The 14429-nt window shown below is 37.5% G+C and overlaps 4 protein-coding genes across 4 annotated transcripts in view; 2 read left to right on the forward strand and 2 right to left on the reverse strand.

Annotated features, from left to right (window-relative positions):
* The window catches only part of BATDEDRAFT_22177 (uncharacterized protein), a gene marked incomplete at both ends in the record, with an annotated part of 3310 nt that extends 1150 nt beyond the window's left edge, over positions 1-2160 (reverse strand). Inside the window, 6 exons of the mRNA XM_006675430.1 lie at positions 100-1081; positions 1166-1332; positions 1425-1592; positions 1728-1790; positions 1855-1943; positions 2016-2160. Coding sequence (XP_006675493.1) covers positions 100-1081; positions 1166-1332; positions 1425-1592; positions 1728-1790; positions 1855-1943; positions 2016-2160 — 1614 coding nt within the window. The remainder of the gene's footprint in view (positions 1-99; positions 1082-1165; positions 1333-1424; positions 1593-1727; positions 1791-1854; positions 1944-2015) is intronic.
* Positions 2161-5837: 3677 nt separating this feature from the next.
* Positions 5838-6716, forward strand: BATDEDRAFT_85923 (uncharacterized protein; the record flags this gene model as incomplete). The annotated part of the gene is made up of 1 exon (XM_006676039.1): positions 5838-6716. The coding sequence occupies one exon, from the start codon at positions 5838-5840 to the stop codon at positions 6714-6716; it is 879 nt and encodes a 292-aa protein (XP_006676102.1).
* A 1990-nt stretch (positions 6717-8706) lies between these two features.
* Positions 8707-10631, forward strand: BATDEDRAFT_22179 (uncharacterized protein; the record flags this gene model as incomplete). Its single annotated transcript, XM_006675431.1, has 5 exons — positions 8707-8904; positions 9173-10064; positions 10131-10320; positions 10379-10467; positions 10537-10631. 5 exons carry the CDS (start codon positions 8707-8709, stop codon positions 10629-10631), a joined length of 1464 nt encoding a protein of 487 aa, XP_006675494.1.
* Positions 10632-11222: 591 nt separating this feature from the next.
* On the reverse strand, positions 11223-14404 carry BATDEDRAFT_18583 (aminopeptidase P; the record flags this gene model as incomplete). The annotated part of the gene is made up of 13 exons (XM_006675124.1): positions 11223-11623; positions 11705-12012; positions 12093-12242; positions 12336-12430; positions 12498-12589; positions 12689-12747; positions 12859-13084; positions 13194-13289; positions 13400-13543; positions 13617-13668; positions 13870-14009; positions 14082-14145; positions 14297-14404. 13 exons carry the CDS (start codon positions 14402-14404, stop codon positions 11337-11339), a joined length of 1821 nt encoding a protein of 606 aa, XP_006675187.1. The 3' UTR covers positions 11223-11336.
* Between the last annotated feature and the right edge of the window lie 25 nt (positions 14405-14429).

Genomic DNA, 14429 nt, shown 5'->3' on the forward strand with positions numbered 1-14429 from the left:
GTACATTGATGCATCAATCAGATTGTGCACCATTTGACCAGTGTTGTGATGTGATCCATGTTCAATATCCGATACATTTGTCATCAATCGCGTGTATACATTGTCAGGTATGCCATTGTCCAGTATATACGTCAGTTCAACAGGTCCTGGTACAATTGTGCCAAATCCATCACTGCCACTACAAACAAACTGTTTGACAAAAAACTCGAGTTGTCCCAGTGCAAGATTAAATGTTGATGGTGATATATTCCGATCGAGTGAGTCAGCCCTCCATTGCTCCACAATATGCTGGTTTGTGATATCGATCCACCACATGGGTTTGCAAAGTATAGAATGGAGATACTGGATATACCGCATTTCGACAAGTGTGCGTGCCTGTCCATGTGTATCTCCGGCCATTCCAGAACTCATATCAATTTTGTCATTGTCGTTGTATGGCTGAATATCCGAATTAGCAGTGTAAACCAGATGTTGGAAACACGTTTCAATGATCTGGCCAGCAACCCTTCTGTTTGTGTAGTGAGTACCATCCGATTTTACAATAGCCATTAGATTTTCAAACATCCCGCCTTGATCCAACTCGGTACGTATTGAACTGTCGGGATGATTGTCGGCAAAATCAACAAGTGTTTTGAGTAGTTTTACAATACCAAAACAGCCATACAAATTTACATCTCTACGTGAAAGAATAGTGTTGAGTTGCTTTACAATTTCATATTCTTGAAACACCTTGATCATCTCGGCCTTGTTTGTAGATTTCTGAATCATGTCGCTGACATATTCAAACAGATACAAAAAATCATACATATTGGCATCATACATCAATATCGTCAATTGCTCAAAAACCAACGATCGTACAAGCGATACAGGAAAATCGTGCATTTTGGATGCAGCTGCTACAGCTATCTTGATTATGCGTGTTTTTAGTCTAGAGTTGTCGCTGTATTTGATATACAAGTCGTTCAGTGCTTGAATCAAACCCGACCTTATCAACTCGGCTGAAAGTACTTCACATTCTGTAACATTGCATAAACTCCGAATAGTATCAATACTTTCATAAATCACTGCTTGATCGACACTCCTGTATTCATGTCATGTCAATCCAACCATGTCAAATTTACCAATTGTGATGACTGGACACACATTCATGCATAACATCACATACCTGAGCGTATTGACTATTGCTGGAATGATACCACACTCCACTGCTTTTACTGGGTCATGACGATGAATATTACAAAATATGGTTTTAAGATTTTTGATAAACCCAACAGCAACTAGACCATTGGATGATTCCAGTCGTGAAACAAGTCTTGATACCACGATGCCAAACTAATGATATTGTTCAATGTCAAGTATACAACCAAATCAACATGACATGGCACTGTCCAAACTGATCCAATATTGTATCATTGTAAACATACATTTTCATCGTCAATATCATAACAAACGGTCGAAAACAGGTCAATTGCCAATCTGAGCATTTCTCGATCCGACTCGTGAACAATAATCTCAACCATTGGCTTGATGTCAAATTTATACTCTTTACTCCAGCGTCCACAATCGAATAACTCTGTACATGTTTTTATCGCCTATATGCATATTGACACTAGATGAGTTGAATGTCAATCATTTGATCAATATCAATCATGACTTGCCGTTATTTTGACTTGACGGTTTGGTGATTGCATGAGTTGTGCAAGTTGGTTGCTTAGTCGATGAAATACTTTAAACCGATAATCACCGTACGTCATACTCAAAAATACTGTAGTAAACTCCATTACTTTGATCTACACAACACATGTTGGCTATTTTAGTCATGAACAATCCATTATTGTTACAATATATGAATACCTGTAAACTGGGTCGATTATACTCCAAATACTTGGCTGTGATATCTTGCAGTTCAATACTTTGTAAGCGCAGCAATACATCTGTAGATCCTACCATTTCAAACCAACACAAAATCAGCAACAGTTTGAACTCATCAATAATTCAATGACTATTAAACTTACTGTAACTATGATTGTACAATTCCTGTATCAAGTCAAGCAGTCTGTCCCATATTTCATCAGCCTTGTATAGTTGAGCATCCGTTGTTAACAGTTTCAAATCTTCCATGTGTTTGATCAACTCTTTCATGACATCATCCAACTTCATGTTTGATAAAATTAGTAAAGTTGAATTTTGATTTGATAATTTCATTCATGCGAATGTCCAACAATTGCCAAGAATTGTTTATGTTTGGATTGTTGTAAAACGCACAAACGAGTTGTTCCATTTTAGTATTGTTTTAACCAGTTTTTTGTAAAAAAAATTGGATTGTTATCAAACATGCATTTAGAAATACTGTAAATTAATATTCTGAATGTGATTGTTGTGGATTTGGTTGAATAAACAAACTAGTTTACTACAACACATGGTAATGGATTACTAAACATCATCATAAATCGGATGTGATCAAATGGACTAGAATGAGATCAATGACAATCGCATTACAAACAATGTGTGGTGATTAAACCATCGAGTATTTTCAAATACAAACTTGAATGAAAAGTCTTGCCACAAGACTGATCAACTGTATTACTGTTTACACTGTGGTATTATTGATGTATTGGAATATTTGATGTTCAGATACACAATGATAATGGTAGTACAAATCATGGTAGTTGTACAAACCAAATGTGATTAAAGCCAATAATAATGTCAGACAAGATTGGATAATGAATTAGCGTGTAAATCATCAACATTGACCAAGATTGATTGAAATGGTGAGATTGAGTTGGATGGTGATGAACACAACAAATGTGTGTACAGAGTTGTATTGACAATATTGACAGTCCAACAACATATGAATGTAGGTTCAAATTTGGTGATCGTACAATGTATGATTACTAAGAGTGTACAAAGTGTAGATTCAACATTATAGTCTGACTGTGTGTCATATGATGATCGCTGTGTTTACTGAACAATCAATTCCTAATATAAATGTGAATATTTAATCATTGTCTATCCCAAAATAAAATAGTAACAATCACCAAGATAAATGTGTTCCATTTTACGTGAATACTGCTGTAAATGTATTCAAAACTAGAGTCCATATTCTCACACGTAACAAGAACTGAAAAATGCCATCACAGATATTAATCACAAGAAATCTACAAACCCAAGTTGCACAACTATTATGCTTTAACTCGAGTAGATAAACAACCATCAATGTAACAACCTAAAAAACAACCGTCATGTTTTAATATTTACACTGTAAGCCATTTGTTACAATGCGTAAACCAAAATCATGTCTAGTGTCTGACCAACTGGTTGTTTGGATCAAAACCGTGTCTGTCCAAGTTGATGATGCGATAAACCAAGAAATACATCAAACCTCGGTAAATGCTGTTACACTTTCCAGGTTGCTGAAACTCACATTACGCACAACTTGACATGAATGGCAATATTGGTGTCGAGACTGTCAATGTATTACAGTGTATTGGTCGACAGTGACTGCGATCAATGACAATATTTCAGTCAGTCCAATCCATGTGTTGACTGGAACAATCACCATCCACTTGTCAGATTCAGCATGCAAATACATTACTGCTACCATTTATCGACACCATAGATACAGTCAGGCAGCACAACAAGTCACCAGCATGTCATTAATCGTATTGCAATACAATTGACTAATATATCATGCTGTATGCTACACCAAGTCACGACATACAACAACATTATTGACTGAATACAGGTCACAACTGCAAGTATTCATGTGGTAATAAACTGACATTGGTGTTGATATACAATTGATTGACTAATCGATCATCATCAATTGCATCAGCGATTGGTATATGCAACTGATATACACCATGTCCGAGTCTGATACATGTAGATACATGCGTGTCGATCAACAATGCATATTTGTAACATTACAGTCGAATGTGAGTTGAGTCGATCATTAAACCAACAAATCAATGATTGCATTCTAAATGTAGTGCGATTTGATACAACATGACAATATATTGTCCAACAGGTTCAACAACATACACAACACCAATATCCAATACATCACACATGAATACACTGCATATACAAGCAGTAGCAACGACAAATCCAAACCAACAGTGACAGAGTTACTCATCAACATATACTCGATCATCAGTCGAGTCTGCATATATCAACTAGTTGCAACACGTCATAATCAATGTGGATTGTATTGTCCACCAATCGATCATGACAGCTAATCAATACCAATCATGCAGTCAATACAATCACCAACATATCGATGATTGTTGACTGGCAGTTACAACTCGTCAATTGCATCCAATGTTACAGGTGATGCACATCTGATTACTGCAAATCAACAACTTGTCAATCATATCATAGTGTGCATTACCAACAGACCATGCAATTACAAATCAATGTATACGTGATCAACATTTGATATTTGATGGTGATGAGTCAACCATGATTGATTGTATCATGTAACTAATACAGTTGCATTGTCTGGTATTGATGATCAACCCAGTCATGTCAAACAGTAACCAATGTGTGTATATCGAGTTTGTGTTGCATGAACACATCAAGGTGTTTGATAACGAGTCCAACGTGATGATACAAACCCAATATTATATGAATATCCAAGTTGATGAATCAAGTCGAGGTTTGCAAAGTGTCAATGTCAGGTCAATCAAACGAGCCAGTCAACCATTATATTGTGACTAGTGATGGCACGGTTTTAATATCAACAAGCTAGATAGTCGACAATATGGGTGATTGTGATTTGGTCAAACCGCAGCACTTGCATATCACTAAACCAGTTTGATGTGTGTGATGTATTCAGTGATCGTATACTGGTCAATTGATGCAATATGATCATACTATTGTATTGGTGACAAATGTTTTTGCATGACAATGGTATATATGTATAACTGGGCCATCATGCACCAGTTGTATGTGATTGACATTGATCATCATGGCATGTATTCAAATACAACATTATCAACATGTATCATGTCGTTTGTGATCAACTATAACTGGCGTGGATTGTGCACTGTAGCTATATGGTATTGATTGCAGTTGTTGATTAATACTCGGACTACTGTGGTGCTGGGTGACTAGATCCAATTGCAGTGTGTATACAACGAGTTGTTCAAGTAATGTAATGAGTGAATCAATCCAGAATACGAGTCAACCATGACATATGATCATGATGTGTGGTTGATACAACTATAGTGACGATCGATATTAATATAATAACACACAACATGCAATATGCCAACACAACGGTTGCAAGTCACTAATCATCAATGTGACATTGTGGTTGCAACATGAACTACATTGTATTGATTCAGTTGATTGATTGAGTTACTGGACAGTGCGCAGTGATGACTGATCATGTCGAGTTAAGTGGAAGATATCCACTAAACCACATGTTGAATCATGCCAATCACTTGCTACTTTGAAAAGCACAAAGCATCACAGCAAACAGATGGCCATACAGTAGCGAATGCCAACTCAGCTGCATATAGTCCTATTTAATCTGTACTCGGTTACTCTGGTCCACTAGACCCTTTTTAGGGTGGAAAGTGGACAAACTATACAATGTTTCAATATATAGCCGAACAGCGGCTTAACCAAGATTGCGGACTATCATATAAAGGGATATCCCTTAAACTTTGGCATCGATAGCAAGCCAATACCAACCCTGACAGCAACACTAGTTCCTTAGGGTGCCCATTCGGGGAACATGTCTGGTATTATTTCCGGAATAACGAATATAAATACGATATAAGCCCGACTTGTCAAATAACAATCATCCACAACTTGATCAAATCAATACAATGAAACTCGCAATCACCGTTTTATCATCAATTCTGGCCATCTGCTCAGTTACTGTCGCCAACCCAGTTAATCCCAGCGCGACTACGAGTGCCGAATCTAGCACTTCAGCAGTTATTCCCAGTGCACAAACTATAGCCTCGATTGATTTTAACCAACTTTCAGACGAGGGAAAGAGTTTGATCAAAGAATACGCACAAGCGAATAAAAAGCATAATGAGGCAAAGGCAATGTGCGACTCGACAGGATCTGTAATAGCTTCTCAAGAAAAATTGGTAAAATATCTAGGTGATGAGCTTAAAGGTTTGATGGATAAATCTCGTAAAAACAAGCATGGTCCAAGGCACGAGAAAGAGGTTAAAGAAGCCAATTCTCGACTTGAGGAACAATACTATATTTTTCTCCAGCTTGAAAACAAGTGCGTGGATTCCTACTGGGGCAAATCTGGAATCCTCTCGCAATTCGCTAAAATCAAAAATCAACTCGTGAAGTCCCTGTTTGGGAAACACACGAGTGTAGAATCAGTTGATAGCCACATACAACTTCTGGAATCAAATCCCGAGTTTATGGGACTCGTCAAACAATTTGAAAACCTCGTATCAGGCCAACAGCTAGAACTTGAGCAACCCTCTACTAGTGAGAGCCAGAATTCGCAACATCATAAAAGTTTGTCTTCATCATCGGATCAAACGCCTACAGCTCAATCTACTAAAGCATCTTCCGGTAAACACGAAACTCCCAAATATCCCTCTGAACAAAGATCTCGCAAATCTCGTGCGCAGAAGTTTTTCAAATCCTCACATTCAAAAGGAGGTCCTAAACATAAGAAGGAGCTCAGCTCACTCTTGGGTCAGTCCGATTCTGAAGATTCAGATGCTTGATTTAAATGCTAATTTGGACTGGTTTCAATCATGTCCGTTGAATTTTTGCTCAAATAAAGTACCTTTGACATTTGAAACTGATTTTATATGCATTGAATCTGATTATTCCACACAGTCTTGGTTGGCATGATATCATATTGTACATTGACACTTGTATTTCCAATACAATACAATACAGTTTACATATTGCATAGTTGTACACATTGATGATACTGACATGCATGTGTGTATTGTGTCGATATAGTATTGCTTGACATGTCGTATTGACACATGCAACACCAATATCAACAATAGTCATGTGTGTTGATATCTGATCTGACCAATCTAGAAACCCGTCTTGGCGATCAACCTACTGCCATTTGATGCTTTTCAACATGTTTAGTATAGTTGTTTGGATGTTACAACAGCTCTGCTCCATACATGTCCAAACAATCAGTCCATGTTTTTACTGTAATACACGTTGTAATATGTCCACTGTATCATCTCATCACACATCCTGTCATAATTATGATATAAACTAGCTTAAAATACACGTCCGTGAGTCTGTAGTCGATTATTAACAATGCAATGGTCCCAGCTGAATGATCCATATCAAACATGTATAAAAGCAATTGTTGTATACAACATACTCGGTAAACCAGTTTATGTTGATTTTTTGTTGATACATTATCCAAATCTATTACATGTCATAAGCAGTTGCATTTGTTGACAAAATGGTTCAAAACAACAGTCAATGACAATCCATTGCATTCATTGTTGTATAATGTGCACCTACAAACAATATGCATATATCATGATTCCAAACTTTATTGTTTCAATTGTATGCATATTGGTAGTAGTTTGATATTTAATCAAGCTATTGTCGATTATTGAATAGCAGGTCTTTGACTTTGGTTTTGATATCCTTCATTTCTGCTTCAAGTTGAATTGCCTCGTTTTATTATGAACTTTTTCGCGACTGATTCAATGGACTCATCTTTAGCCTTTTTAGAAACACTTACAAGATGATTGAAAATGACTTGTAATTGTATAGTTATTGATGATCCTGCATTACTGGTACATTTACTTGGAGTGCGTATAGATAGAGATGCCTTTTTCCTACATATTTATCGATTTGCTTGCAAATGTGATGACCACATTCAGAAACGTTGGGATCGTGTATTTTCAAGTGTATCATAGTATGAAATAAATTAGCAACACGAGTATCATCCCAAGGTTGGTGATTCGGGTATGGAAGGTGAGGTTTCAAAGTTGGTACGGCTGTATCCGACGACATGACTGCTAGCAGCGACATTGCAAAAACACAACCCTACTGTAGAATGTCCAAACAAACATTATATACACAGGTATATTTTAGACACTCTACAGCATACTCTAGTATCAAATATTGAATAGCCTGAACATTTTATTTAGATTTATGCAACTTGTATCATTTAAAAACCCGAGATGCAAGATTATTTATTACAGCCATATTCACATAAATGTAACACTAAATAAAAGTGACAGTATATAATAAACATCCAGTTTCATGGAATGATAGATCAGTTTACTGAAAAACGCTGTATCTTTTAAACTTTGAAAAAACTACACACTCGCTGATTAAACATGGTCCTTTACCGCTCAACAAACAGCAATGTTGCGAGATGTAGAACTCATTCTTGAGCTCTGTAGAAAATAATCTTGTTCAAGCAATTCCAAACACAACAAGAATTGAAAATGTTTTGAATAAACAGTCAACCTGTAGTATGAAAATGCAACAAGCATTTAATCATTGTGTACTTCAAACCAATCACTGCATGATGGTGTTGTATTTACGTGAACAACGGTAAACAGCAATTTCGATGGCTTGGCTTAACATTTAATTTCCATCTTGACTAAGCTTTCAAATGTGTATTGAAAACAATATTTCAACTTATCCAAGTTGGTAGGCGTTTATCGCGTAGTTAAACCAATTAGTTGTATAGATTCAGCAAACGTACTCTTTTTGGAAATGCATGCATCAACAGCAATATATGTAGTACTAGCGCTATTTACAAAAGGCTTTCAACTTGTATCTGGTGACAGAGTTCCTTTGGTACCCCCAACTACATATGTTCGTACCAATACTTTAAATGAGCGTGTCGTAGTCTCATTACCAGGTGGTATATCAACATGCTATATAGTAAATCTGGATATACAAGGCATTACAGTAAGCCACTCTTTGAAAAAGTCATTTGTTTTATTCATCAGTACATGTATAAATCTTGTCTGATTTTGACAAAAAGTAAATCATTATACTTGTCTATTTTGATGAATACCTCCATTACAACTGTGTTTGAACATTAGCAATCAGCTATAATTGAATATTTGAAATGCTTTGAAATTTTTTGGAAAATTGTAGCAAAGCAATGACTTGTCTTGGTTTGACAATTGACAAAAATTGACTTGAATGAAACTATTTAACAATCTATATCTAGTTTAGTGTCATGATTGATTCGGGTTCTACTGATCTTACTATACCACTTGCTGGTCTAAACAACTATTCTGGCCCAACAATTAATACTCCGCGTCCGCCTGGTGGTAGTAATTTGACTGGTGCCTATGGCGACCAATCTGGATGGATTGGATACGGATTTCAAGGAACTGCGCGTGTCACTGGAACCAATATTACGACTTCCAATGCTCCAGTCATTGGCATGTTTCAACAAACGACGAACCCAATCTACACTACTGGCGATGTGACACAGGGACTACTCGGAATCGCATATCCATCATTGGCTAGCTATCGTGTAACTCCATCTACAGTCATAGATGCATGGGTTGCTTCAGGAACTATGCCAAAAAATGAGATTGCGTTTCACGCATGTCCATACAGTATGATCAATCAAAGTTACGTTGACTTTGGAAACACTGATCCGTCATACAAGTGTAGTTCGAACGGAGTGCCAGTCGTGTGGGCATACTCACCAGCACGTACTTATTTCACACTTGATATTCGTGCAATATCGGTCAACTCTGTACCAGTAACTCTTCCTTCGACATTTCAAAATGTAATGGGATACAATAAATGGTCCTTTATCGACTCGTGTACAAGTGTGATTGTGCTTCCAGGAGCCGTGATCACTACACTGGTGAATGCCATTCGATCAAGCGGTGGTCTTCCTTCTGATCTTGCTTCATCGTCATATCTTTCCGATTTTCTTGCTGGAAATATTGGTGTTAAACCAGCCCAGCCTTTCCAATGGAGCAAACTTCCCAGTGTTTCGTTTGACATCACATCTGATCAAACTATATCCGGCAGTCAAAATGCCACGTTTAAAATTACTCTTGGAGCTCGACAGTATATCCAACCAAATGCCAACGGATACTGTAAGTATGGAAACATCATACAGAACTTTTGAGTCTGCTATATATTTATATCTATGTAATATATAGATCAAATGATAATCCAAGTAGGCAGTGATGCATATGCCAATCTTGGCATTCCCTTTTTTTCCAACCTGAATGTCGTGCTTGATCGGGCAAATGCTCGTGTTGGGTTTTCTCAAGGATGTGGATGTGATACTGCTACTGATGGATACCCAATAATCCAAGATGCAAACGGAATGACCTGGACTGCGGGGATGTAAGTATTACCATTTTTAAATTGTATTTGACAACAATTGACCCATTTTCGTGTATAGATCGATCCCATATACCACGCCTACAGGGACATCCACAGCAATAAAAACAACTACAGATATACCAGCAACAGGCACGCCGTCTTCAACAAGTATGTTTTATTCAAATGATTATAAAAACCATATTCACACATTTGGCTTATTAACGGAAAATACTGTAGCTTTAGCAAATGCATCGACTTTACAGACTATCCGTAGTGATTTTTGGCTGACAATGTTTATAGTCGTATTGACTTCTTTCATTGTACTGGCTTAGATACATATACTTGAACCAATTCTTTCTGGTGTGCTAATTATTTTAGTTGAGCAGTTTTAAAATTGTCTGTATGACAGTCGTATTCATGTAAAATGAAACACTTGTGTTGATCTTGCAGTGATTGTCTCGGAATAAACAATGGTTAAATATTCGTTGTTTTCGTACTAGAAACTGATTATTCCTTTTATTAAAGATCTGTTGTATTCTGATATTGGATATGTTTTACTTGAAGAGAACAATCTCAGTAATGCAACTATACATGCAGGTCACCCAATGTTCACTTTAAATGTTTGGTCTAAAAAGGAAAGTTGGAGGTTCAAAAGATGTCAAGGATGCAAACATTCGTCCTGTATTTTTGTAAAAGAATGGGCATGAAGATTAGTAAACTAATGAGTTTAAAAACAATATTGCTCAGTGAGATTGACCGCTTATTATATAATGTTCCATTTACGTGAATACGACTTAAATATCAACTTGACGACACCCATAACGAGCAAAGTTTAATGACTATATAACGATTTATTTTGTAGCAAAAGCCTAATTTTCATACAGTTGTAAAATATTGAATCATCAATAAAACTACCAAGAGTAACCAAAATTCGATATATTCATTTTTCAGTGTAACAAGTTAGCAATAAGAATTCTAAACTCAGTCCAGAAACCCAGATTCTTGAATAGATATTCACAAGTAATCAAAAGATATTTTCAAAATGGTCGAGTCTCGCGCTCAAGCCATTTGTAGCCAGGCTCGTCCTTGGACAACAGACCAGACACTTTTTCAAAGCATTCATGATTGTAGGAATTGATCCATTTTCTCTCTTCTGGAGAAATAAGACCAGTGTCGATGAGCTTAGTCTGGATTGGTACAACAGTGACGTGCTCAAATCCAAGGTAGTCATTGTCACCAAATCGGTTGGCAGTCTCGACTTTTTTGACTAGCAGCACATTCTCGATACGGATACCAAATGCACCATCCTCATAATATCCAGGCTCTACAAACGTAACATGTTGTAATTTTTCAAAAGTCAAATTAGCAAATGACAACTAATAATAGCTAGAGTCATGGAACGTACCGTTGGTGACCGTCATACCGGGCTCCATCTTGACGTCATTATAGGCAATTCTAAGACCAATACCATGTGGACCTTCGTGCACGTTGAGATATGCGCCAACACCGTGACCAGTACCATGGCGGTAATCTAAGCCAGCACGCCAGAGTGGAGCACGAGCAAGAATATCTAAAATATAACCAGTGGTGCCAAAAGGAAATACAACCATATCAATAGCAATGTGTCCCTGGAGTACGCGAGTGAAAGCGTCCTTTTCGCGGGATGACGGAGTACCGAAATGAAGGGTGCGAGTGACATCAGTGGTGCCATCACTAATACGGGTGTGATTAAAATACAAGAGATGCTATCAAGATTACAATTAAAATCAAACACATGCCATAAAATAACTTACAGGAATTGTGCTCCAGAGTCGCACAGATACATCTGGTTGACATCAATAATGGCACAGGATCCATGCTCTGGCTTATAGTGAATGATGGCGCCATTGGGACCAGTGGACGAGATGGTGTCGAAACTCAGCCCAACAAAGTTAGCAAGTTGGCTAAACCCGTTAGTCAGTAGCATATAGTCAGTCGTCTGGTTATTTGGTTGCAATATTTAAACAGTAGTAAAAAGTGGTGCCGTTATTTCTCACCCTCGAAGTTTTTCCAACTCGTCAGCAGCCTCTGCTTCGGAAATGACACTTTTTTTGTTAACAAGTTCGTCTTCAAGCCAAGCAAAATAGCGGCACTATATGAACAAAGAATAGTAAATATTCATATTGCCTTTTGATTCAAATCAGGATTACAATATATACCAATGCAGCAGCATCGCGAATATGCGACTGTCTGAACCCTTCAAGCTCAGCTTCGGTTTTGATGGACTTGGCAACCTGGACAGGAGATCGTGCTACAGTAACAAAGTTCTAAAACCAATTATTTCAAAAATCAGCTATTAGAAATTTAAAAATGGGATACTTATCAAATAAGTTGAACAATAACATTGTACTTGCATCTCCTCCAAGAGCTTCCTTGACAGCCAGGCTGCAGCGAAAATCAATCCAAACTCTCTGTCAAATAAAAATACACATTCAATAAGATAGATCCCAATAGTATTTCACGTTATCAAGACACTAAATCTGACTTGGTAACAAATTGATTAAAAATCACAATGTTTACATTACCTCGGCAGACTTTTCCTCGAGCTTTTCTGTCTTGAATACTTTAAGGTGATCAAATATGTACTCGTATGGCTTGACAGTAACCTTTGATCCAAAATGAGCCTTGACTTGATCAGTGATCTTGCGAGCATCAGTGTAAAGGAACGCCTTGTCGGCAGTCACCAGAGCATAAGAAAAAAAGACAGGATTGTACGGTATGTCGGAGCCACGCAGATTAAAAAGCCCTAATTGACAGATACCCAGGATTTATAGTCAGCCAATGTCACTAAATTTGAAATTGTTGTGGCATTGCAAACCACTCGAGCCTTGATGCAAACAAATATTGCAACTTACATGCGACTTCGTCAAGTGAAGAGATGACAATACCCCAGCACTTGGCTTTTTCTAGTTTCTGCTGAAGATCTGCAATCTTTTTTTCAAAGTGCTTGCCTATTCAACACAAGCATGCATTTTCCGGATAAATGTGCCCATATCCAAAATAAACTTCATGAGATGATCGTTCAGACTGAAAACCAACGAGAATATTGCAAATCGAATACTACCAGTAAATTCAAGACCCAGTACTTTAATGGGGTTCATAGGACGAGCTGGACGATCTTCCCAAATAGTATCGACTAGATTAGATGTATAGACGAGAGTAATTCCAGCTGCAGTCATAGATTCCTGTAGCTCTTTGACGGCATCTACATAGTATATTCAAGTAGCCAGTTGGTACACCACAAAGAAATATGCATTCATAAAGCTATAGTTGCTTACCAACACTGATAACCTCGGGATCAATAGCAACACGGCTGCCTTTGGCTAAAACCTAAAACTCAACCATCAATATATATTAGAACAAACATGGCTGCCATATTAGGGTATCCAACAAATCGCTTCAGCATCCATTCTGAAATATTTCAAAAGCACTGCCGCATATTTTGAATAGCATTGATTGGTATGGCTTTAAAAGTATCGAGTCGATAGATACTCGAATTGAAAAGTAAATGAGATTGAAGCTTGCCTGTACAATCCATTCAGATCTCGAAGGGACGCCAGGCAAGCCAGACTTTTGAAGAATCCAATTAGAGTCGAGCTGCTGAGAAGCTTGAAGAAAGTAACGGCCATCCGTCCACAGAGCAGCCTTGTCAGTAGTTACAACAGCGACACCTATAATGATGCATTAGGAATGAAAAGGATGGAATATAGATTTGCCTAGCAATTAACAAAAAAGATCATTACCAGCAGAGCCAGTAAAGCCAGAAATGTAGGCACGACGGGAGTCACAGGCAGCCAAGTACTCGCTCTGTGTTGCAGGATGAAATATATTAATAAACAGACGATCAGTGCAATAAGGAGTTGAGAAATATGTCTTGCATTAGCAAGAAAAAGGTCGGTTATAGATGGCAGACAGTTCATTAAGTGATTAGCAACGTATTGTCAAGAGTAGTTCTAACCTGGTGGGCATCTTCAGAAGGGACAATAAAGGCATCAACGCTGTGAGCTTTGAGTTGCTCTCTTAGTTTAGCAAGACGGCTGGTGGTGTCTGTAGAAACAATAGTCATTGATAGAAATGAAAGTGATTGATGT

The sequence above is a fragment of the Batrachochytrium dendrobatidis genome, assembly GCF_000203795.2.
Source record: "Batrachochytrium dendrobatidis JAM81 unplaced genomic scaffold BATDEscaffold_1, whole genome shotgun sequence".
Classification (NCBI taxonomy): Eukaryota; Fungi; Chytridiomycota; class Chytridiomycetes; order Rhizophydiales; genus Batrachochytrium; species Batrachochytrium dendrobatidis.